Source organism: Poromitra crassiceps, assembly GCF_964638095.1.
Source record: "Poromitra crassiceps genome assembly, chromosome: 2".
In the NCBI taxonomy this organism is placed as follows: Eukaryota; Metazoa; Chordata; class Actinopteri; order Beryciformes; family Melamphaidae; genus Poromitra; species Poromitra crassiceps.
Window position 1 is genome coordinate 89557285 of NC_139624.1, and position 26771 is coordinate 89584055.

The 26771-nt window shown below is 43.2% G+C and overlaps 1 protein-coding gene across 1 annotated transcript in view; it reads left to right on the top strand.

The window, feature by feature from the left end:
• The window catches only part of anks6 (ankyrin repeat and sterile alpha motif domain containing 6), a gene marked incomplete at its 5' end in the record, with an annotated part of 29628 nt that extends 16006 nt beyond the window's left edge, over positions 1 to 13622 (top strand). Inside the window, 10 exons of the mRNA XM_083658910.1 lie at positions 1440 to 1671; positions 1815 to 1864; positions 3967 to 4161; positions 4280 to 4442; positions 5299 to 5519; positions 6919 to 7111; positions 9799 to 9866; positions 10212 to 10328; positions 11753 to 11849; positions 12021 to 13622. Coding sequence (XP_083515036.1) covers positions 1440 to 1671; positions 1815 to 1864; positions 3967 to 4161; positions 4280 to 4442; positions 5299 to 5519; positions 6919 to 7111; positions 9799 to 9866; positions 10212 to 10328; positions 11753 to 11849; positions 12021 to 12070 — 1386 coding nt within the window. The 3' untranslated portion in view covers positions 12071 to 13622. The remainder of the gene's footprint in view (positions 1 to 1439; positions 1672 to 1814; positions 1865 to 3966; positions 4162 to 4279; positions 4443 to 5298; positions 5520 to 6918; positions 7112 to 9798; positions 9867 to 10211; positions 10329 to 11752; positions 11850 to 12020) is intronic.
• Between the last annotated feature and the right edge of the window lie 13149 nt (positions 13623 to 26771).

The window sequence follows — 26771 nt, forward strand, 5'->3', positions numbered from 1 at the left end:
CAATCGGGGCGGGACAAACAAATCTCATTGGTTACGAATGGGGGTATGGTCAGCTGATGTAAACCTCTGTAAAACTGCTAAATAAGATTACCGTAAATTTCGGACTATAAGCCGCGGCTTTTCCCCCGTTTTTTGGCCCTGCGGCTTATATAACGGTGCGGCTTATCTATGGATATTTTCGAAAAAAAAAACTCTCTTTTTTAGCACTCTTTCTAACTATAAATCCACTTCTGTTTTAATTTCCTCTCTTGCCCTCTTTTCACCACACCGCGGACACTGTGTGCACTGTAAAAAAAAACACAGGTGGTGTTGTGTTATGTTGTTTTGTTGAAATGTTAATAAATGGGAGCTTCCTCAAACAGCCATCTCTTTCCCGACAATCCCCTCTGTGCATGAACCCTTACATATGGTAATTAAACATTAAAACACAATTAAAAAAAAAAAAAAAAAAACATTAAAACACCTGCGGCTTATAGTCCGGTGCGGCTTATATATGTAACAAACAGGCAATTTTGCTGCTGCGGCTTATACTCCGGTGCGGCTTATAGTGCGGAAATTACGGTACGTCCTTTCCTGCCCATGCTGCGGTACTCCCCGGGTCAGACTGTTACATCAAGCCCAAACAAACAGGCCATGCTGCGGTACTCCCCGGGTCAGACAGTTACATCAAGCCCAAACAAACAGGCCATGCTGCGGTACTCCCCGGGTCAGACAGTTACATCAAGCCCAAACAAACAGGCCATGCTGCGGTACTCCCCGGGTCAGACAGTTACATCAAGCCCAAACAAACAGGCCATGCTGCGGTATTCCCCGGGTCAGACAGTTACATCAAGCCCAAACAAACAGGCCATACTGCGGTACTCCCCGGGTCAGACAGTTACATCAAGCCCAAACAAACAGGCCATACTGCGGTATTCCCCGGGTCAGACAGTTACATCAAGCCCAAACAAACAGGCCATGCTGCGGTACTCCCTGGGTCAGACAGTTACATCAAGCCCAAACAAACAGGCCATGCTGCGGTATTCCCCGGGTCAGACAGTTACATCAAGCCCAAACAAACAGGCCATGCTGCGGTACTCCCCGGGTCAGACAGTTACATCAAGCCCAAACAAACAGGGGTGCTGGGCCCATCAATTCAAGTCAAATGTTGAATATGGAACATGACATGCCATGTGTTGTCTGCCCCGCCCATTTCCAGCCTGAGTTAATTGTTATGGATCTCTCCCGGGTTGACCCGGGTACTATCTGAGTTGTCATGAGTGTTGACTGGTGTGAATTGACAAAAGAAGGGTTGAACATGGGTCAAGTAACCCTGACCTGACCTGACCCTGGTTATTGGTCTCAAAGTGGTATAACAGTTGTTGGTTTACATTTCCAGCCACTTAGCAGACACTATACCTCTGCTACAACACTCATAAAGTATATTTGACTCTCTCCAGTCCTGGTGGAACAGGATGTCCAATCGCTTCCGGCGGCTGAAGTTGACCCACACTCTGAGGCACGGCCTTTCGTCCAATCGCCTGGCTCCATTTCCCGACGATGCCGAAGCTCCCTTGGACGCCACAATGAAGGCGGACAGGAAGACGGCTAATGGGGCCAACGGGTCACCTGCCCCTGCTGTGGGAGGAAATGACATCAGCACTGCCTGGGCTGTCAAGACCAAAGATACCGGTGAGTCATGTTGATAATATACTGTAGATCTAGCCCATTTTTACAGCTCAAATACTGCAGTCCATTGTTAATCTTTAAAAGGCAGAAATCTGTATTAATAGCTGAGAATAAAACCTTGGGATGTCATTTGATCCTTTTTCCAGGTCTTGGCAGGACAGGCTCAGAGAAGGAGGACTTTCTAATAACCACAATGGTAGGAATGTTTGGCTGGAGCATGTTTCACTGTATCCTCCTTCAAGCAACCGTGTTTTTTGTGATTACAATGAGTCATTGTATAGGAACTGCTGTCAACGGTGTTGTATTGTCTGTGTCTCACTGCTGTATGTAGAAAAACCTGCCTTTATTTACATTTGACTGCAATGCATATTATACACGCTTGTTTTATTTTTTATTTTTAAAGCTATAGTGCAGAACATTCATGTGGTGTGAGAAAAACGACTTCCCGACCATTTCCTTTGCTCTTTATGGTCACGCAATAACTGGAAACAGTTATCAACGTGTTGTTTAAACGCTCTGTCTGAGCAATAAAATACAACACATCTTCTTTGTAGCGTCCATGTTGTTTCCACATTACGATTTAAAAGCTCATGAACACACCGAAGTCTGAAGAAGACTTTATAACTCGGGAAATGGAACAGTCCGAGGAGCACGTGAATGCAGCAAGCCGCCATAGCCTACTTGGACGCTGCTGTTTTTTCTTGTTGCTGTAAACTGTGGATAAAGTTTTGAACATCACACTGCCTCAGTGAAATGACTTGTTTCACGTCAGAATTTGATCCATTCACTCCGATAACATTTGGAAAGTCTAGAAGAGCCGCATCATTTAATTATCTTTTATCCACATTCAAATTAGCAGACGGAGTTAGCCGGCTCTGTTGGCGGAATTCTCTGGTGCGCATGCTCCAGTCCAGCGCGGGAATGTCGCCGCTGACAGTCCAGTCTATTGAAATACAGAGAGATTATCTAAAGTCCAGTCTACTGTGAAATACAGTGAGATTATCTAAAGTCCAGTCTATTGAAATACAGAGAGATTATCTAAAGTCCAGTCTACTGTGAAATACAGTGAGATTATCTAAAGTCCAGTCTACTGTGAAATACAGTGAGATGATCTAAAGTCCAGTCTATTGAAATACAGAGAGATTATCTAAAGTCCAGTCTACTGTGAAATACAGTGAGATTATCTAAAGTCCAGTCTACTGTGAAATACAGTGAGATTATCTAAAGTCCAGTCTGTGAAATACAGTGAGATGATCTAAAGTCCAGTCTACGGCGAAATACAGAGAGATTATCTAAAGTCCAGTCTACTGTGAAATACAGTGAGATTATCTAAAGTCCAGTCTACTGTGAAATACAGTGAGATTATCTAAAGTCCAGTCTACTGTGAAATACAGTGAGATTATCTAAAGTCCAGTCTGTGAAATACAGTGAGATGATCTAAAGTCCAGTCTACTGTGAAAAACTGTGAGATTATCTAAAATCCAGTCTACTGTGAAATACAGTGAGATTATCTCAAATCCAGTCTACTGCGAAATACAGAGAGGTTATCTAAAGTCCAGTCTACTGCAAAATACAGAGAAATTATCTAAAGTCCAGTCTGTGAAATACAGAGAGATTATCTAAAGTCCAGTCTACTGTGAAATACAGTGAGATTATCTAAAATCCAGTCTACTGTGAAATACAGTGAGATTATCTAAAGTCCAGTCTCCTGTGAAATACTGTGAGATTATCTAAAGTCCAGTCTACTGTGAAATACAGTGAGATTATCTAAAGTCCAGTCTACTGTGAAATTCTGTGAGATTATCTGAAGTCCAGTCTAATGTGAAATACAGTGAGATTATCTAAAGTCCAGTCTACTGTGAAATACAGTGAGATTATCTAAAGTCCAGTCTACTGTGAAATACTGTGAGATTATCTGAAGTCCAGTCTACTGTGAAATACAGTGAGATTATCTAAAGTCCAGTCTACTGTGAAATACAGTGAGATTATCTAAAATCCAGTCTACTGTGAAATACAGTGAGATTATCTAAAGTCCAGTCTACTGTGAAATACTGTGAGATTATCTAAAGTCCAGTCTACTGTGCAATACTGTGAGATTATTTAGTGGTGATAGGCTTCATCAGCATTGTGGGAACTCGTTTTGCAGTGGCTTGAATGTAACAGATTTTCTGTTATATGTAAAGGTTCCACACTATAGCTAAATGCTTTATGTTTTCAATTGTGCTGTATAAATAAAGATGATCGTTATTATTACCGTAGTATAATAGTAGTATTCATGGCTTTCTCCATCCCCTCAAGCTGAGAAACGGTGCTCCCCTGACCCGGCTGCCCAACGACAAGCTGAAGGCGGTGATCCCTCCCTTCCTGCCTCCGTCCAACTTCGAGCCGTGGAACTCAGACCGCTCGCGCCTCCTCAGGGAGGGCAAGAGCGAAGCACCCCGTCTGCCCATGCCCCCGCAGAGGAAGCTCAACAGCAGCGGAAACTCCGATATCGTGAGTGTGTGTGACAGAGACATGTGACATGTGGGGGGATTTCCCGGGTTGGTTTTGGTGAAAAACTTCAACATAATTTATGCCGTCAGTGGTCTTCCTCTCCGTCCTGTTCCATCAGACGTCTATCAGCCGCGTGGTGAGCAGGTCCATTAAGTTTCCCAGCATCCCTAAGGGGCCCTCCTCCTCCTCCCCCTCCAACTCCGGCCACTACCACTCCCCCCACTCCTCTGGAGGCTCCAATGGGGTGGCAGGGCTCAACCGGGACTCTCACAACCGCTCAGGTGCCTGTACACAGATACACTATGCACTGGCTCATTCATTCACACAGGAACATATAATATATTGACTAATTATGGAGAGTTAGATTGACTATATACAGTTGAAGTTGGAAGTTTACATACACTTAGGTTGGTCATTTTTAACCCTAAACCCTAACCCAGTGATGAGTATCACATTCTGTGTGGGCCGCGATGGAATTGATTTTTATTTTATTTATTTTATTTTTTTACAGTGCACCTGAACGCAACATGCAAGATACCCGCTGAATAAGTGTTCAAATGTTCATGTCATTCTGGCCAATACTCCACTTTTGTTATGGCATTTCAGTCTGGAATATGGAATATCTTTCAATAATCTATGATTTAGCTGCTAAATTGTCAAATACCGCCATCTGCTTGCTACCCAGGCACTTATCTATGTACTTAACCTAACTAACTTAACCTAACTAACTATCCGGTGTGCACAACATTGTCAGACTAAACTCCGGCTGACACCCCAAAAACCTACAATCCGCTACAGAAAATGTTATATTGTTTGTTTGCCCTAACCCTTCCACAGGTGCACATGCAAGTGTCTCAAATGATGTCCATTAGCCTATCAGAAGCTTCTAAAGCCATGACATCATTTTCTGGAATTTCCCAAGCTGTTTTCTGTGTCTGTAAACAATTGTTGGAAAAATGGCTTGTGTCATGCACAAAGTAGATGTCCTACCTAACCGACTTGCCAAACTATAGTTTGTTAACATGAAATCTGTGGAGTGGTTAAAAAAAATAGTTTTAATGGCTTCACCCTACGTGTATTTCTACACTGTGTGCCTCTAGTAACTGTATGGCTGTGTTTCCCTCTTCGCACCACCAGGGGGCAGTGCAGACAGTGTTCTGTCCCAGATAGCAGCCCAGAGGAAGAGGGCAGCGGGCCTCATGGATGTGAAGGCCCAGGCTCCAGAGAAGCAGCCCAGCCAGACCCAGAGCCAAGCCCAGTTGCCTGCCTCAGTGTCCAGCCTGCCGCTGCCTGACATCAGCCTCCCCGACATCCACTCCCACCCCAGCCTGGTCACCCCCGAAAGCCATTCTAGACGGGTTTGTGTCCCCTTTCCTCTTTGGCACGATTGTTATAATTGTATAAAATATCTGGCAGCAAGTTCAGACAGTAGAAATGGAGTTACTACCAACACATTTGTATTTGTATTGAAAGCATGAGTTTACCTAGAGCAGTTCACAAAATGTTTCACTTCAAGGACCCCACAACTGATACAAATTAGACCACGGACCCACTTTTGATAAGATTTTGTCTCAGGGTCCCCCCATCTGCTTTTAGATGTTTTATTATGCCTCCGCCGGCGATAGCCAGGCCGGACGCATTATGGATCCGGGTTGGCCGTCCGTACGTCCGTCCGTCCGATGTTCGTTAAAGCGATATCTCAAGAACGGCTTGATGGAATTTCTTCCAATTTGGCTCAAACGTCGACTTGGGCGCAAGGATGAACGGATTACATTTTGGTGGTCAAAGGTCAAGGTCACTGTGACCTCTCCAACTGTGACCTCGCCATATCACAGGAATGCCTTGACGGAATTTCATCAAATTTGCCTCAAACATTAACTTGGCCTCAAGGATGAACTGATTACATTTTGTTGGTCAAAGTTCAAGGTCCCAAGTTCGCGATATCTCAAGAACGGCTTGATGGAATTTCTTCTGATTTGGCTCAAACATCGAGTTGGACGCAAGGATGAACTGATTCCAATTTGGTTATCAAAGGTCAAGGTCACTGTGACCTCTCGAATGCCATTTTCAAGCTTGTTAACGGGATATCTCAGGAATGTCTTGATGGAATTTCTTCGAATTTGCCTCAAACGCCACTTGGACTCAAGGATGAACTGATTCGATTTTGGTGGTCAAAGTTCAAGGTTACTGTGACATCACGACCACTTGTTTCATGCTCGTTAATGTGAGATCTCAGGAATGCCTTGACGGAATTTCTTCCAATTTGCCTCAAATGGCCATTTGGACTCAAGAATGAACTAATGGCGGAGGCATAAATCCGTGGTGCAGTCGTTCTAGTTACAGAAAGTGTATGAAACCCATAACCAAAATAGTAATAGATTCTGTCAGTGACTTATGGATGGAATTATAGTGAAAATAAATGATTCCCCTTTTTTGCTGGGGATCCCCTGGAAGCCCCTCAAGGACCCCTGGGGGTTCCTGGACCTCACTTTGAGGACCACTGATCTAAAGTAAACATAACATGGCAAGTGCTAAGGAGATAGTGCTGAGTCGTAGGAGACATTTGGCATGCATGTTTCCTGTTTTGAGTAAGGTTTTGGCCGCACATCTCATCTCAGCATCTCTCCGTGTTTTAAACATGGCATGAACCATTATTAATGAGGCTTAACATCAAAACAGGCCCAGAGATTTGTTAGAAAAAAAAATACCTTTTTTATGTGAGTGCGCTGATTCTATACACCGTCCCCCTCCTTGCAGAAGATGGAGCTGAAGAAGCGACCTCAGTCGGGGAACTCCTCCACCTCCAAGAGCACCTCGCCCACCCTCACCCCGTCTCCTTCCCCAACGCCCAAGCCCCCTGCCGGACCAGGGGACTCTCTGTCCTCAGCCTCCTCCCACCCTCGCTCCAAGAGCAGCGGGGGCTCCAGCAGCGGGACCATCACCGATGAAGGTGAGAGCCAACTGGATTCAGGTTTGAACTGAAAGCCTTGTTCTGTACTGAGAGAACAGAGGAACATTTATGGTGCATTCCATTTGTATTGGGAAGTAGGAATTTGCAAGGTCAAAGGTCAGGAATGCCCTTTGTGACGTCACCTGACCTTGGATTTCCTAACCCGATCTTGAGGGAGCCTCACCAGCCCCGACCTCAAAATCCAAGATGGACTCTTCGCGCTTCAATAGTAGTGAAAGCTGTAGTAATACACTGTTTATAGCATGTCTGTCTTATTTGTGTCTCATTGTAGTTGTACAGTTGTACACACAGTAGTTGTACAGTTGGACACACAGTACTGTCTAACTTCTATTGGTGGGTATGTTGCTACGGTGTTTGTTTGCACAAAATACCGCACAATCCATTGTTATCGATTGTTATTGCTAATAATGGCTAACCTGGCTAGAGCTAACCCTGGCTGGTTTCCCCACTGTTTTAATGGAACGCGGTCAACTCGGGTGTAGTCTCGCTTGCCAGACTATCTCTGTTTCCAGGAGAGAGTCTGGCTCCTCTTACACTTACTCTGGTATAGCGGGAAAAAAGGCTATGTCATCTTTACAACCATCCACAGAAGGCAGGCCTGCTTTATTGCACAATCCACATCTTCGTCAAAACGTGCCATTTTCAGCAGGTAGGTTGCTAGCTTGCTAGCTAGTGTTGTTGTTTCACAGCGACGGAGGCATTTGAGAGCGGACTTGCAGCAGAAAGGGATTTCCCTTTGCTCCGACTGAAATGGTCGGAGCCAATGGCAGAGCTTATTCCCGCAGCCTCCAGTGAGTCAGACTCGGGTGTGACTCAACTTGGATATTCCTAGTTCCCAATACAAATGGAAGGCAACATTACTGACAGCATGACCCTTGTTACTGTCCCCCCCCTTCTTAGTTACTGTATGTTCTCTGTCTTTTCCTTTTTATGCCTCCGCCGGCGATAACCAGGCCGGAGGCATTATGGATCCAGGTTGTCCGTCCGTCCGATGTTCGTTAGCGCGATATCTGAGGAACGCCTTGACGGAATTTCATCAAATTTGCCTCGAACATCGACCTAGACTCAAGGATGATCTGATTAGATTTTTGTGGTCAAAGGTCAAGGTCACTATGACCTCTCAAATGCCATTTTCAAGTTTGTTAACGCGATATCTCAGGAGTGCCTTGATGGAATTTAATCAAATTTGCCTCAAACATCGACTTGGACTCAAGGATAAACTGATTCGATTTTGGTGGTCAAAGGCCAAGGTCACTGTGACCTCTCGAACGCCATTTTCAACCTTGTTAACGCAATATCTCAGGAATGCCTTGACGGAGTTTGATCAAATTTGCCTCAAACATTAACTTGGACTCAAGGATGAACTGATTAAATTTTGATGGTTAAAGGTCAAAGTTCAAGGTCACTGTGACCTCACACACCCAATTTCCAAGCTCTTTAACGCAACATCTCAGGAGCGCCTTGACGGAATTTCTTCCAATTTGCCTCAAATGGCGATTTGGACTTAAAGTCGAGCTGAACCCAAAAATGACTTTTCTTTTCTTTTAGTTCAAATACCTGGGTATGCAGTGCACCTATTTAATAATGTATGCCAAAAAAATCACAAAAATCGAATTTCTTTCGTTTTTCACACTTTTTCACATCAAAAGTTCATTTTTCAAGATTTCATTGATAACAGTAATTTACAGTTTGCTGACGTCACCTAGTACTATTAAATTTCTACCCCATTTCAACCAATCATATCACGACATGGCAGCTGTCAATCAAATCTTCATTTCAGGATAATTTTCTCTTCCAAATGAAGGGGAAAATGGCGCCTAGTGCCTGTCATCTGGCAGAATTTCTAGCCCATAAACTAACTACTAACTTGAGCAATTATGCAAACTAAATCAAACGGTAATGTCTAAGAATGCAAAGAAATGTAACTGGCTCGTTAAAAGTCGCATTCCAGGAATATTATTTAATGCAATGGCGCGCGCCTCTCCGCCTCCCAGAGAGCCTGGTCATCAGGGGTTGCCCCTCGGAGATTCCCGGCTGACGTGCTGCACTCTCCGCTTGGCAACACGAAGGCAGCTGGCTGCCTGCAGCTCGCTGAGCTTCACTCAGCCACTAACCTCGCGTCAGTCAGCAGGCTCTTCCCGAGGGAAGCGCCACAACACGCTGAATCCCACTCGATTTGGAGGCGGAACACGCCAGGATTGGCCAAAGCCCAATCCAGTCCCGAGAATTGTCAAATAAAATCATCGACATGATACTATGTCCCGCCTCTCAACTTGTCACCACGTTTGTTTTGTCAGACAAATTATGTTTTCAGTCTGAAACGGACTCAGACGCACGTGACGAATGGGTTCAGCTCGACTTTAAGAATTAACTAATGGCGGAGGCATAAATCCGCGGTGCGGTCCTTCTAGTTTAAGACATTGTCTTGAGTTTTTCTTGATAAAATAACATGAAGAAAGCCATATAATCATCCATAATAGTTCACACAAGCCAAGTCTGCCTACAAACATACTTGCCCACTCAGCTTTTCCCGTCAGCCCTTATTACTCTTCAAGTTACTGCTTCTAGAGTCAATGTATTTTCTCCATAGCTCACACTCACCACACATTTCATAACAAGCTGTAGCTCCTCAGATCAGATATTGTCTTTTTCTTCTCTTCTCCCAGATGAGCTGTCCAGTATCCTGAAGAAGCTGTCGCTGGAGAAATACCAGCCCATATTTGAAGAGCAGGAGGTATGCTTTCTTCTCTGTCAGAGCGGTATTCCACACAAATCGGGCAGTTTATATTATTCTGTGAGTTTTGCGTTCTCAATATGAGAGAAAATGTCATCCTAGGATCACTATGATTTGTATGCTTTGATGAAATTGTTGTTGAAATTTGTTTGTTCTTAGGTACAGTAAGAGACCTCAAATTAGCCCATCAGGGTTTCCTGTCTCTACCTGCACAATCTTTTTTTTAATGGACAGTTTAATAACCCTAACCCTAGACAGTAGGGCTAAAATCTGTCTCCCATCATCAGTGTGCTCGTTGGCTGTGATGGTTCATTCATCACTCCCCCCTCCTCCTCCCGTCTCCAGGTGGACATGGAGGCGTTCCTGACTCTAACAGATGGAGACCTGAAGGAGCTGGGCATTAAAACAGACGGACCCAGGCAGCAGATCTTGGCTGCCATATCGGAGCTCAACGCTGGGAAGGTGCATTTGGTTTCACAGACACAGCTATCTATGGATATGCACAGCAGTTGGATTGAATCCAATTTCTGCTTTCAGTAAAGCTTTTCGTAAAACTACTTTAGGCCCTTCATACAATTGCAGTTCTGTGAATGAATTTAAAACCAACCAAACAGAGGATTGACAGGGGGCGGGGGGGCTGGCACATACAGTACCTGCCACTACTCCCTTTTCTCCCGCTGTGCTTCCCAATCGGTAATTTCCCACGTTGGGGTCTTTTAGTGTCCTGCTGTTAAAAGTGGGCATATCTAAGTTGCTGCACTATTCAGTGTAAACATTTGAAGTTCATTTCACTTTAAATGTGAAAATATATTCAAGAATGTTTGCAAGAATCATGTCAGAAAACAATCTACTGCATACTATCAAATCTTTTTGCAAGTTGATTTTATTTATTCTTTTCACTGAACAACTGAGCGTTTATAGCCTGGTTAAAAGCATCCTGATCACATGAACTCACATTCTGTGAGAAAGTTGAGTTCACATGATCAGGATGGTTTACCAGGCTAGAGAGTTTATATATCATAGTGCAATTAATCATTAATTCACAACTAAAGCTGTGTTCACACAGAGATATTTATTTTTCGCTCTGTCGCTCGATTCAACCCTTTGGAATCGCTCTGTCGCTGTGTTTAAATCGCTCGTCAACAGGCACACGAATTGACGGACATCTGGGGGCTATAACGTTATAATGTCATGATGTTTGTCCACTACGAGCCACCGTAGTTGTTTACAAGCTAAGCCTATCAGCGTGCTCCTAACGCGAGCTCTATACCGGTAGTACAGACTTCACTTCATGTCAGGTGTCAGCCTGTCAATCAGCTGTCAATGCGGTTTGTTGCCACACAATAAACCAGCGGTTTGTTCCAAGCCAGTGTGATCCTTGACTCACTCTCACACGGCAGCCAATCAGCGTTGAACAGCGAGCGACTGATGGCAGCGAAATTTCACTCGAGTTGGGATATTTCATCTCGGGCGGCGACGAGCGAATTTTCGCCCTATCGCTCTGTCTCTGTCGTTTGGACGCCCATCGATTTTTCTCCCAGGCGAATATACGCTCAATCGCTCGTTTGCATTGACTTTGTATGTAAACTCAATGCCAGCGAAAAACTTTAATAGGTCGGTGTGAACACACCTTGACGGTAGGCAACAGTGTGTGTGTGTGGGGGGGGGGTGTTCCAACTGTATCATAAAAGGGGGTGCTGACAGAAAAAGTTTGGGAACCACTGTGTATAACATGATGATATAATAAATGCCAATGGAGATGGGCAGTATTGTTTTGAGCAAAGCTGGACATTAATAGTGAGAAGCTACTGTTGCTCATAAACGTTGGCAACATTTCCCTTCTTTTTTGCTGGTGTCTAATGAGCGTAAGCGTCGGTTGTCTTCAGGGCCGAGAAAGGCAGATCCTTCAAGAGACCATCCATAACTTCCAGTCCTCCTTTGGCAGCAGCGCCAGTAACCCAAGACAACCAGGACAACCACGCTGTGAGTCTCCAACCTTCACACTGGTGCAGAATTTCAAACTAAAAGTACAGCAAGGACAGGGGGAAACCTTCACACTGGTGCAGAATTTCAAAGTAAAAGTACAGCAAGGACAGGGGAATAATCCTCTAATTCTTTTCCCCATTGTTCTCTCTCCACCTCTCTTTTCTCCAGCCCCGACAGGCTGGATGAGACACCAAGTTCGTTCCTCCAACAAGAGGTAACTCCCGCTGCCCCGGCCCCCACTTGACGAAGCGTGGCCTTTCCTGCAAGTGCCCTAAAGGTACTTAAAAGGTCAAATGTCAAATGCCGGTGACCCCCAGCCAAGACGCGAGCGACGTGGAGTCTCCTGGACGCCAGTGTCCCAGAGCACTCGAAACGTTAGTGCAGGAGGACGCTGCAGCAAAAGGCCCGGTCAGGCCCTGAGAAGCCGCCTTCATCTGACCCTCCGGAACCAAACCACTTTCTTGGCTTCTTCTGAGGGATCTGATGTGCGGTGAATGACATTCTCTGCCATAGCGATAGGGCTGTCACACCTGCTGCTGATGCAGCGAATGGAAAATGTAGAGAGCAGAGAGAACCGGAACAGGAAAGGCAAGAATATAAAAAACGGCCGCAGAGGTCAGAGATAAGTGTATGCATTATAAGGTTGTCTAGTTAAACAGAAAGTTGAGGAAGAGTTGAGAGAATATGAATATAGTATTATGAATATCAGTGTTGGGCGGTAACGACTTGCTAGTAACACGTTAACAGTAATACAGTAATACAGTAATAGCCCAGTAACAAGTAGTGTAACAAACTACTAATAAAATGTCAGTAATAATATTACAGTTACTCCCCCCAAAAAACTTGTTACAATCTTACATTTGTTAGAGTGATTAGCAAACGTGATGGAGGCAGACGATTCCTCCGGCTTGTAGTTTCGCCTCTCTGGCACGGAGGGCATGTGTGGAGGTCTCCAGGTGCCTCGGTCGCCGACCTGCTAGTCGCGAGACCGACACGCCCGTCTGCCCCAGGTGTCTTAGCATGGAGCCCGTTGCAGGGTCCCTCACCGTCCCCTCCCCCGCTTCGGACCCCCCTATCACTAAGCCTTGCTCCACCTTCCTTGGTAGCCATTGGCCCGGGAGGGGTCCACGGCGGGGCCCAGATGCATGCTCCGTGCGGGTGATGGAGCATTCAGTCCTGCCTGCCAAAGGGAAGAGGCTACCTGGTCGATCCTGCCAGTAGCCTAATGCGTGTATCAAAGATTGAGTCATGCAAGTACACACGGCCGGTACAGTGACCTGCCAATGACTCATTAAATCAGTTATGGTTCCTTTGATCGCACTGAAGTAAAAATCTGTCTGAGCCTTACAGATTTGACTTTGGTCTTAAGTGCTTTATTAAATAGCCGAACCGAAGTTGTTTCAAAGATTGTCTCGTCGTCAGTTTGAGCCAGGTGTGCTTTTCATGTAGCCTGTATAGGCTGCAGAAAAAACCTGCTACATGCAAAGTTTGAGGAGAAAGGACGCATTTTTTGTGGGGTGTAACGGAAAAGTGAAATAACGAGTAGTGTAACCAATTACTGTTGGCAGGGAGTATTAAGTAAATATTACTTTTGAAAAGAGTAATAATGAGTAATAAATTACATTTACATTTACGTGAATAAGATACATAATAGCTGTGATTGAGACTTTGGAGCGATTGTAAGGATCAACAAAAGTGTGCACTGATGAAGAGAGAGCGAGAGAGCCATGCAGTGTTTTAGACTGCTTTTACTAGTGTGTTATGTTTAAGTTTACAGATCAGTATTTAAAGACTGAATCAAGACTGTTCTGTTACCAATAAATAAACATTGTGATTGTGATGATGCAGTACTTTTTTTTTTTTTTTTTATCTTTTAAAATCATATTGGACTTAAGGTGATAAGACATTGGCAAAAACATTTTGGGGAACATTATATGAGCAGTATAATAATGATCATAATAATAATAATAATACTTGTATTTGGAGGCGCCTTACATTGCATATAAAAAACAGTTGTGCATATAAAATCATAGACCGACAAATAAAAACAACAAACTCCAGCATAGTTAAGAGACAAAAGATGGGGAAGACACCTAAAAAGAGGGGCTGTGATTACACTGAATAGGCCAGTTTGAATAGGTGGGATTTGGATGTTCTGGTGTCAGGCTGTTGAATGTGCAGGTGTAGGGAGTTCCAGAGCCGGGGAGTGGTGCAGCTGAAGGCCCTAGCAGCCATGCTACTGAGTAAACTTTGTTTCAAACAGAGTGCATTGAGTAATAGTTTCCACTGAGCCTGTTCTCTTTTTATCTGGCTCCACGATTCAACAGTCTGTCCACATGCTGACAGATGGAGTGGTATATCATTCTTAAATATCAGTTACTCATAATCCCTCTCTTAAATCCAATGGACGGGTTGTGGATTTTTGTCAAGATGGGTCTGTTAAATATGGGCTTTGACTTGTGTAAATCCACAACACTGAGATCGCATCCTGTTTGGGACAGTATCTGTAGGCTATGTAATGTGTTTGAGAAACCAATACCAACAAATATGCTGTACCTCTTCAACATGACTGAGCCTGGATGTGTAGTCAAGCTTACAGTATATGCAGCAATACAACATCTACTGAACAACCTATTAGCCTAACTAACTAGCTTTGTGCGCAAATTTCTAGGGTGATGACTCTGGAGAGGATGTGCCCTTTGTGCGACAAAACTCATGTCAACTCATGTGTTTAGCTTTGCACTCTCAACCGGAGTTCCTCTGGCTTGAGCCGAATTTCTTGTCATTAGTAATGTCATAACTGAATTTGATACAAGACAACACAACCAAAAGGACAGCAATGTAACAAAACAAATTGACAAGTAATCACATCACAAATCACATTTGACTACACACTGAACTCAAGTAAGGGGAAGGACAGCACTCCAAGTTGATGAATGTTTATTGCCACACAACGGACCTTTCCGGCAGTAGCCCTTCCTCAGCGTGCAATTGCAATTTCATACAGGTGTTAACACAGGTGGGTCTAATTATAGATCTCCACAACAGCACAATCAGTGTAAAGCAGCAGGGGGAGTCTAATGTCAATGCAGATACATTATACACATATTAAGTACAAAAGCACAAATGTCTTTAGTTCATAAAAAAACAAGCAAATAAGCCAATTAAATCTCCTCATTTAGCCCCTTAGGGATGAGAGAGTCAAGGGAGTGGATCCAATAAGTCTCCCTCTGAAGGAGGATTTTGTCTGTTGCCATATTCACTGTTTCTATGCCCATGTAATATAAGTCATTCAAACTGATTAAAATGGCTCGCAACATGATTTCTCATCATGGTTATGTTTTGTTTTGCCAACATAATATACAGTAAATTACATGGGCATTTCAACAAATGAACATATCTAGTGTTACATGTGATCCTGCCTCTGACCTTAATATCAAAACCAGACTTTGGATAAGTGAAATGATTACCCTTCACCATAGCATAAGAGTGTACACACTTTTGACAAGGAAGAAAAATCTACTAGGAATATTAGAAAGTATATATGAAATGTTCTAATGTTCAACATGTCGGGAAGGTTTCAGCCTCTGAGCTCCCTGTGATCACAACTCCATCTAGTGGTGCATACAGGCAAATTGGCTGATGCCTGTCAAAATCAGCCAAGTACAAAAATGGGTAGGAGGAAAGGTGGCTTAGAATTGAGCCATTCAGTTTGCTGGGAAACAAGATATTTGTATTCAGTAACTCTCAACTCTATTAAACAGCATGCATTGGTTTTCATTGTAGGCCTCATGGTGGTAAAAACTATATCTGAAAGATTGTGTAAACTTGATATCTACTGTGCATGATACCATGATTGATCTATATTTCTTTCTTTCTCCTCCAGCAATGAGGAGGTTGTGAAGTAGGCTACCTGTTGAATCAGGGGGGCAGATGTCAACCTGCGAGCCGAGAATGGAGGGATGGAATGACCCAGGTACCTCCACCCTCATCTCTCTGTTTGGTCATTTACCACAGCTTGGATGAATTGGCTCCATGCCAAACCATTCCTTCCTCCCTTGCTTCCTTCTTTTGCTGTCACACGTCATTGTTTTCTGCACTTGAAACATTTCTGTTCTTTGCTGAGGAGTATCTCATTTAAAAAAGTAAGTAAAAGGTGGATTATTGTGAAAGTTGAACCTTATCTACGAATGATCACACAATATCAGTGAATTTTCACATCTAATCTTTTTACATGATGCATGAACTTACTTCCAGGTTCTCTGTTGACACTGCAGTGATATACTGTATATGGCAAGTCAATCTTTCCATGATCATGAGAGACCATTTGTATGGTGAACTTCCAGCCTGTTGACAGTGTTGTTGCTACACGACACTGTGGGACCAGGGGTCTTGTAAAGGCATAATTCAAGGCAGATCGGGGCGAGTTTTTTCTCGTATCTTGCCTTCGAATCACCAGAAACGGTCAAACGCTAAATTCTTCAATCAAAATGTGAAATGAACCAGAATGGATTAAAAACCGAAGTGCAGACCACGTCTGCTTTCATTGATAAGACTTATTTCCTCCCCTTCCGCTCGTGTGACGTCAGGGTGTCCGCAAGAATACTTGAATACTAAGATTTCTATGTATGCTTGTATCTTTGTATGTAGAGCTACAACGATTAGTCGATTAATCCATTTGTTGTCAACTATTAAATTAATCTGCAACTATTTTGATAATCGATTAATCGTTTTGAGTAATTTTTTAAAAGAAAAATGTCCAAACTCTCTGATTTCAGCTTCTTAAATGCGAATATTTCCTCGTTTCGTTAATCCTCTATGACAGTAAACTGGTTATACTGTATTTGGGTTGTGGATAAAACAAGACATTTGAGGACATGATCTTGGGCTTTGGGAAACATTTTCACAATTTTCTGACATTTTATGGACAAAATAACTATCAATTAATCGTAATGAAAATTAATCATAAGAATAATTGACACATTAATCGATAAAGAAAATACTCCTTATACTGCCCTATTTGTATATTATGCTCTAAGCTATGTTGCTAAAGTGCTAAAGTTACTTTATTTTCGTTGAAGAGATGAAGACTGATCAATTAGGGAGCCAGAGAGCTGAGATCACGCTCAACTGAAACAGAAACTGAATTAGATCTATATGTCATAATAATAATAATAATACCTATTACCTATTATGTTCCCTGTTGTGTGTGGATGTGGTCAGACACAGAGTTGGTGCGTCTGTTGGCGTCGGCCGTCGGTGTGTATGCAGGTGGACAAGGAGAAGTCCAAACACCGCGGCCGAGCCTCCATGACTCGCTCCAAAAGCCACCACTCCCTCAACAGCATGCCCATGCCGCCTGACGACAAGGGAGGCCTTAAGGTAAACCAGTAGCTGTCGGTTTACATTTGTCGGACTGAATTTTACCAGTAAGAAAACGGTAATTACCAACACTGTGAATTGAGACTTTGGAGCATCAAGGTGTCATGAGAGAGAGAGAGAGAGAGACTGCTTTTACTAGTGTGTTTATGTCTAAGTTTATAGATCAGTATTTAAACAGATGACTGTGCTGTCAACAATAGACTAAATAAACATTGTGATGATGCAATACACACACACACACACACACACACACACACACACACACACACACACACACACACACACACACACACAGACACAGACAGATACACACACACACACACACACAGACACAGACAGACAGACACACACACATACACACACACACACACACACACACACACACACACACACACAGACACAGACAGACAGGCACTAGTAGAAATCCTTTCTAGCGTCCCTTGCTGCTCACCTGCTCAACTAGCAGTGCTCATTTCTACCTACCGTGCCTCGTTGGTTGCGGTCATTGCGGTGTATGTATGTATATACATATATATATATATATATATATCGTATATCATATCGTACTGTATATTTTAATATTTTAAAATCTTATTGGACTTAAGATGAGAAGACATCGGTAAAAACATTTTGTTTTTTATGAGCAGTATAAATTTAGTTTCAAACAGAGTGTATTGAGCAATAGTTTCCACTGGGCCTGTTCTCTTTTTATCTGGCTCCACGATTCAACAGTCTGTCCACATGCTGACAGATGGAGTGGTATATCATTCTCAAATATCAGTTACTCATAATCCCTCTCTTAAATCCAATGGACGGGTTGTGGATTTTTGTCAAGATGGGTCTGTTAAATATGGGCTTTGACTTGTGTAAATCCACAACACTGAGATCGCATCCTGTTTGGGACAGTATCTGTAGGCTATGTACTATGTTTGAGAAGCCAATACCAACAAGCACGAATTCGCAATAGCTGCGGCCAGATATGCACATTCTGATGTGACGTCATCCACTCCATTGTGATGTCATCCACTCCATTGTGATGTCATCCACTCCATTGTGAAATCCCCCCCCCCAATGGCACGACTGATGTCATTGGATTTATTTGATGTTTGTATGTATGTCATAAGAGCATATTCATCTTATGACATCACTGATGATGTCATAGGCACTGATGTAAACTTAAGGGGCAGCACACACACACCCATGTGCATGTAGCACGAGGCTGAAAACAAATCTTGTCTTGATGACAGGGTTGAGAGGCGGACCATATAGCGTGTCGATGATTTGATTTGACAATTCTGGGGACTGGCTTTGGCATTGGCCAATCCTGGCGTGTTCCGCCCCCAAATCGAGTGGGATTCAGCGTGTTGTCGTGCTACGCGAGTGGGATCCGCCGAGTACCAGGCAGCCAGCGGCTTCTGTGTGGAACGGAGTGGACAATCCGATACATGGGTGCTGCCCGCCCGCCTGGAATCTCCGAGGGGCGACCTCTGACAACCAGGCTCTCTGAGGCACGCGCCAGTTACGCTATTGCGGTATATACAATATTCCTGGAATGCGAGTTTAATGAGCCAGTTACATTTCTTTGCATTCTTAAACATTACAGTTTGCTTTATTTTGTATGTTACATACAATTGGCCAAGTTAGTAGTTAGTTTATGGGCTAGAAATTCTGGCAGATTACATGCACTAGGTGCCATTTTCTCCTTCATTTGGAAGAGAAAATTATCCTGAAATGAAGATTTGATTGACAGCTGCCATGTCATGATATGATTGGTTGAAATGGGGTAGAAATTTGATAGTACTATCTGACGTCAGCAAACTAGATTACTGTTATGAATGAAATCTTGAAAAATGAACTTGTGTGAAAAAGTGTGAAAAACTAAAGAAATTAGATTTTTGTGATTTTTTTGGCATACATTATTAACACATTCACTGCCAGCCGTTTTTTTTTTTTTACTGTAGGTAGCTTCTGCCAGAGGGGTTTTTTGAGGATTCTGGCTCATCTTTCAAGACCTGAGGATTCTTTTCTGCTAAGATTTTGTGAACACAAAATATCTAAAAAGAACTAATAGAATGTGTGCTTTCTCTGTCTAAAAGAGTTAGTTTGTAGAGTTAGTAGTTATGTAGGCATTAGCACTTGAATACAGCATGGTTTCAGCGTCTGAAAATTTAAGCTGAGATAAATAGCTTTTTGTGAAATTCGATAGAACAGTCACTTTAACCATTTATTTTTGGCATCAGTAAGACGTCAGACATCTAAACAATAGTTTTGAACAGTAATTTCCTCCATAACAGCAGGAAACACCCCTCTCCTTCAAACTCCTCCCTCCGTGTGTGTTCTTCTTGGCTGCAGCGGGCGTGTCACAAGCTCGTTTCTGCTGCTGCTGTAACCTCGCGTCACCAGGCTCACTGCTTTGCTGCTGCTCCTGTCTGCTGGCGGCCGCTGGGCAAGTCTGGATGGGCTCGCTCGTTTCTTGCGGTTTCGGTTGAGAGCTTTGATGAAGCTTTTGCGATTCTGGTCTTATTTATGCTGCGTGTTTCAAAGTGTGTTCCACCCGTAATCTATTATGCAAATTTGCAATCCCTCACCGCCAGCAATCAGCGCGAAAGCGAAAGCGTTTTCGCCAATCCATTCTACAGTATGAGAATGGTTTCATCGCGCGTTCCCCTGCAGTTTTGGCTCTGCTTTTTCTAGTTTGGAGAGCACTGTCGCCACTTAGTGGGTCGGTGGAATGGGTTGTACACGTTCGGTGGCTCCAATAATTTTATAGGAGACGTGGGGGGCGTTGATCCACGTCCCACCGTCAAAATTTTTTTTTTTTTAAGCCGAGATATCTCGTCATTGGCAGTCAACCGTTGGATTTTGTAAGCCGAGATATCTCGTCAATGGCAGTGAACGTGTTAAATAGGTGCACTGAATACCCAGGTATTTGAACTAAAATAAAATAAAAGTCATTTTTGGGTTCAGCTCGACTTTAAGGGCAATAACATTTTGTGAGCAACACACACATACACACACGCACGCACGCGCTCGCCAATAGGGCAGGCTAGGCCACTCAGTAGCCGAGCTGCGTATGCGAGCTGCAGGGTGGGAGAGGCCGCGCAGTGGGCGAGCCTAGTAAATATATAATTTAATAAATTATATAAAACACTATAAAGACTAAAAGCTACAAACTATTTTACTGTACTAAAAATACAAATACATACAATTATAAAAACATGCAAACATTGCTATGCTGTAACATTTTCTGAGCCAGGTTTTTACCTTTTTCTTAAATAGATGTTGACCGCTAGTACTCTTTATCGGCAGGGGTAACATATTCCAGTTTGATCCACCAAACCTAAAAGAGCATTTGCCCATATTGATTTTGAACCTGGGCAAGCACAGGTCTGCAATGCTGGCTTTTGTGTGGTGAGTATGAGTGTCTCCCCTCTAACAATTACAATTACAACAATTACTGACAAGTCGGCTAGTAACATCACACATCACTAGATGCTGAACAAAATAAAGGGGAAGTGGAAACTGTTCTAATATGACAGAAGAAATGCCATAGTAAAAAGCTGTGAGAATACAAACTATTTTTAGTGAATCTCAGTTTTATTTATCGACACCAGGTATCAATCAGGTCCAGCTTTGTTGCTATTAAACCCTGGCCCTACCATCTAGAATGTAGAACCCTCTTCTTTCCACAAGATGGCAGTGACCTGTGGACATCATCTGCAGTCTCCTAGGAACTATATAAGTCATGTCTAGGACCCTAGTAGCTATGTAATATGACTTTCAGACCAACCAGGGTCAGACCAGGGTTACTTGACTGAGTCAACACGGGTTAATCCTTGGTCATGACAATTCAGATAGGACCTGTTGTCCCAACCCGGGAGAGATGCATAACAATTAGGCTAGCATGTTAGCTAGTTAGTTAGTGGTGCCATCACACTGAAATCAACCCTTGTCCGACCCTGAGTCGGGCACCCCTGGTTAACCCTTTCATACCCAAAATCAACCTGCTGGTTGGACCCTTGGGGGGGTGATCTGGCGCAAGGCACAAGGCATTGTCATTGCTAGTTTATACCACTGAAAAGCTCCCTTTTGAAGTGGTGCAACTGCTTCTTCAACTTCAACTTCAACTTCAACTTCAACTTTATTGATATCCCGAAGGAAATTTGGTTTGCAGCAGGCATGTGGACATATAGTACAAAAACGTCAACATCATCAGACATCAGGTGACACAGAGACACACACTCCAGGAGTGATCGAGTTCAAGTAAAAAATGAGGGCATTGCCTCCATAAAGCAGCAACAATAAATAGTAAATAGTGCAACATAAATTTTACATCAATCAACGTGATAAGAATACTTTGCACTGCAGAATAAATATGTAAAAGAAATAGTAAAAATAGTAGAGATAAAAAACATAAGAGTGCATAGACCCAGGAGGAAATAGGGAATCCATAATCCTAGCCTAGCAGATTGAGCCTGTCGATAGCAACAGGGATGAAGGAGGCTCTGGCGCGCCGCGTCCTTGTTTTTGGCATTCTAAAACGGCGGCCAGAGGGGAGGAGGTCAAACTCCTGGTAAAGTGGATGGTCAGGACAGTCTAGAATAAGTTTGGCCTTATTCCTTACCCTCTGTAAGTAGATGTCCTGAAGCTGGGCTTGCTGCACGCCAATCACCTTACTGGCTGCTTTGACAAGCCTTGCCAGCCTATTTCTGCTGGACAGTGTGAGGCAGCCAAACCAGGCCACACAACAGTAGGTGAGAACAGATTCAACGAAGCATTGATAAAACATAATCATTAGAACCTTACAGACTTTAAATGTGTTCAGTTTTCTTAAAAAGAACAGGCGCTGCTGGACCTTTTTGCAGACAGCATCAGTGTTTGTTTCAAAGTTCACTTTGTTGTCTATAATAGTACCTAAGTATTTGTACTCTGGGACGATCTCAACTTCCATATCCTGAATCCTTCTATGCGGGACTTTGTGTGTATGAGCACGAGAGTTCACCTGAGATGTAGTCACCTGGAAGGGGTTAGGGTTAGGCAGTTTTGAAAAGTCACCTGGGCGAATCCATCTCGTGAGAATGATGTCACTGGCGAGTGATGTCACTCAACTGGAAGTGATGTCATGCAATTGCTCGACTGTGATGTCATCAGGTAGTTGTGCTGTAGTCATCTAAGATGTAGTCACCTAAGAAGTCACCTGGAAGTGATGTCACTCGGGCAGTTGTGTGTGTGTGTGTGTGTGTGTGTGTGTGTGTGTGTGTGTGTGTGTGTGTGTGTGTGTGTGTGTTGAATGCATTTGCAATACGAGGGATCAGCCGATCAGCATTTTGGTCAACAAACGGCTTCAAAAGAGATTTCCAGGTTTTTACAGCACTAGTTCTGCCGCCGCCACCTAGTGTGGGTGCAAAGGGGGGACGTGCATGTACAGGGGGGTGGATTTGTGCGCAACACCGCGCAGAGACACCCGGAAGTCAGGTGTGTGTTGTCGTCTTGACGTCACGCTGATTCCTCGTATTGCAAAACTGTGATGTCACTCGAGCAACTGTGATCTTAACTTATCATGCGTTCATGTGCTCCTCGGATATATCGTATTTACCGTATTTACAGGTTGTGAGCACATGAACGTCCTTCAATGTCATATTTACGAATGGGAATTTTGGATATTTTCGATGATACATGAGTTTCTGACGTTGCGTGAGGATTCGGAACTACAACAATGGCGCAAAGTATGGATTCTGTGCCACCAATTCACTGTAAAAAGTTATATATTTTGTTATTCTGTTCGTAGTAGCTATCATTTATTTTTAGTAGTTGCACGTTATGGGTTATGTGGCTACCATAATGACCCCACTACTTGCTTTTAGTAAGAAAACACCAGCCATGATTTTTGTTGCTCTTTCCGACCAAGAGCACTTGAATGGTGTCCTGTCGTAATAACGACTCTACAACAGGTAAGTAGGAGCTTCCAAGAAGCATGTGAACGCAGCATCTGTCACAATTTGTGACGGAAGTGATGTCAGTCGGGCAGTTGTGTGTGTGTGTGTGTGTGTGTGTGTGTGTGTGTGTGTGTGTGTGTGTGTGTGTGATGTCACCTGAGATTTGGGTCTGGATTTGGGTCTGGATCAAGGCAACAAGGAAGAGGGTGTGTGTGTGAAGGGGGTGTGTCACTCAACTGGAAATGATGTCACGCAATTGCTCGACTGTGATGTCATCAGGCAGTTGTGATGTCATTAGTGATGTCACTCGATCAATTGTTTTCTCCTTGTTAAGTGAAGCCTGGGACTTTACAAATTAAAGTTTTGTTGTGAGAAACTCTGTCAGAATTCTAAACCAAAGTTAGGAATGTTTTGAGTCTACCAGATGTTTCTGTCCACACACCAATTTGTTTCAATCACTCTTTTTTGCCTCCATGGTCAGACAGAAACTAACATGCCTGGAGTGAGAAGGGGCTAGTTTCCATTAAAGACCTATACATAGATGGTCATTTTGCATCCTTTGATCTACTGAAAAGGAAGTTTGAGTTGCCCGCCACAAACTGGCTCAGATTCCTGCAAATCAGAAATCATGTTCGATCCAAGATTCATACCTTTGAAGCTCTCCCAGATGAACATGCCTTCTTCCTACAAAATAACCCTACAGCCGGAGGCAGACCTCACTATCTTTGGCTGCTCAGAGACCTCTCTGGGCTTCCCCACAGCTGTGCAACAGTCTCTGACACTGGGGACAACTGTTGCCAAAAAACTCATTCTGAAAGAATGGAAGTCACCTTCTTCACCTTCTTTCCAACTATGGTTGAAGGACATGATCTCTGTTATAAGGATGGGAGGCTCAGTTTCCTGAGAACCAACTCACTTAAAACATTTCTAACTATTTGAAACCCGTTTCTAGCCTACCTCGACGAGGTTGGGGGCGGTGGTGACTTGCCTGGCTGGTTCCTGTTTGGCGCCTTGCATGGGACCCAATTGTGAGATATCTCTTACAAGCACATAAACACCCTATATGGATGGTAGCACCACATTATAACTGTCGATATTATGTATGTTTTTCTTTCTTTTCCTTTCCTGTGTCTGAGCTTGTTTGTTTTGTTCATATATATTGTTATATTGTTAAAATTGAAAATAAAATATATATAAAAAAATTGTTAAGTGGTGTCTGTATGTCTGCACTGCTTACTTCAGCACCTGGGTGTGATTTTCTTCTTTTAATTACCACTGGGTCGCGGAAATGCATCCGTTGATGTACTGACACAGTTGTAATTAAAAGAGAAGAAACAGGACATTTTGAATGCTAGAAACTATATAGCTGTTTCTAAACATGCAGTAAACTGCTCTTAATCACACCTTAATCAAATGGGCTGCATGTTTAGAACTAATTCTCCATTTTGACACTTGTGTGTAAGATAGGGCTCTTGGTGTGAAAGGGGTCATGATGATGAAAGGGGTCATGCCTGCTGGGACCCTAGGAAGTATACAAGTCATGTCCAGGGCCCAAGTAGCTGAAGAGCAGTTTTCAGCACCTAAACACCTTGAGAGAACCCATGTTTGACAAATACACCACTATCCATATTGGTTTTAAAATATATGATGTAAACCTAGACACCGCAAAAATAAAGGTTTTGGAAAGTTTTAGTGGCAGTTGCTGAAACTACTGTCACCACATACAGTAGCATAAGTGAGATCCACTGAAAAAACATGTCGGTTCAAACCGGAGAGCGTTGCTAACCGCCTCCCCTTGGTCCCCAGTCCAAATACACAGACCATCTACACACAGCCAAATAGCAATGCACTGGTGTTGCTGAAATCATTATTGATGACCTAGATCTAGACTGGCCCGACAGGCAGGCGACAGGGTTCCTGTAGAGTTTAATGAGAAGCATCGCTCAGCACAAGACCGGGCCGGGCCGGGCCAGCTCGAGCGCTCAGACGCACGGTCACATGTGAGCTGTAACAAGAGAGACCGAGCAGCAGAAAGCAGAGACGTGAGAGAAAGACATTTGGAATATATTAACATCTCTGTGGCATGTGGGGAGCAAATGGAATGACTCATTCAATTTCCTCCCGATTGTTTTCAAACACATGGGGGTTTGATCGGTATTGGCCGTGCATGGGTGCAGTTAGCGTGCGGAATGAATAACATTGTTTGTAACTGTCAATACGGTAGTCATGCAGTAGGAAAGGACAGTGCACATTGATTGATTGATTGATTGATTGAGATGCCCAGAGTTCATAAAATACACAATAATAGCAACTCTAGGGGTAGGAATCACAGAGTAACTCACGATACGATACTATCACAATATGTTGCCCACAATAACAATGTTATCACGATACAGCGATTCAGCATTGCAGGACTCTTAATCTATGATACATGACATTATCTGTGTATATGAAGAAGAAAAAATACTCCCAAAATGACAAAAAGCAAGGATTATGTAGTATTTATTCTCTGCATTGTGGTATCAGTTTCACAGAATTGGACAACCGAGATGACACAATGTACAACAAAGTGTATAGAGTCTTAGCTTAGTGCCTCTTTAACACACGCACGCATGCCAGAACACCACAACAAATTGATGCAGAAAAAATACACATTTCAGTGCTTAACAAGCATAATCAACTTGTTTTATGTAAACCTGGATACATTGAATGGCATATAACTAACTGTGCAATATCTGGAAACATATCTGTATTTAAGCCTTTGTCTACAATGTTCTGTTTTTCACGTTGATCGGCATATAACCGTGCAATCCTGTGTGGCTTACTTACACATTTATTGTACATGTACATTCTTTCATATATGTATTTAAAACAGACACTTTACACCACACTTATGTATATAGCACTTACTGTAAATTTGGCTAATGTCTAAATGTAGCCTTTTGCCCTGCGTGTTTTTAACTTGTGCATACCTTTCTTCCTTTCTTTTTTGTTTGTGTGTTCTATGAGAGCAAAGCAAACCGGAGTCCAATTCCTTGTATGTGTGCATACTTGGCCAATAAAGCTGATTCTGATTTCAGTGCCTGCATATTTTAACAAAGAAATATTGATATTTCACCGCAGTATATTGATAATGACATATCGCAAGAGGAAGTATCACAATGGATTGATATTTTGTCCCACCCCTATGACTCAGTGATGTGACTGCATACCCAGGAATTAAGATGACTAACAGAGCAGCTAAAGAGTGAAATAACTAAGAACTCTTTGGATTGCTTTGACGCCAGCAGCTAAAATCCTTCACATACAAGATGACTTCCATAGAAACCAAGCTCTGTGTTCACGAGGTTCTAACCCATTACGCAGTGATACTCATGTGGCCTGCGGGCGCCCCCTGTGTGGCCCGCGATGGAATTGCATTTTTTTTTCTTTCTACAGTGCACCTGAACGCAACATGCAAGATACCCGCTGAATAAGTGTCCAAATGTTCATGTCATTCTGGCCAATACTCCACTTCTGTTATAGCATTTCAGTCTGGAATATGGAATATCTTTCAATAATCTATGATTTAGCTGCTAAATTGTCAAATACCGCTGTCTGC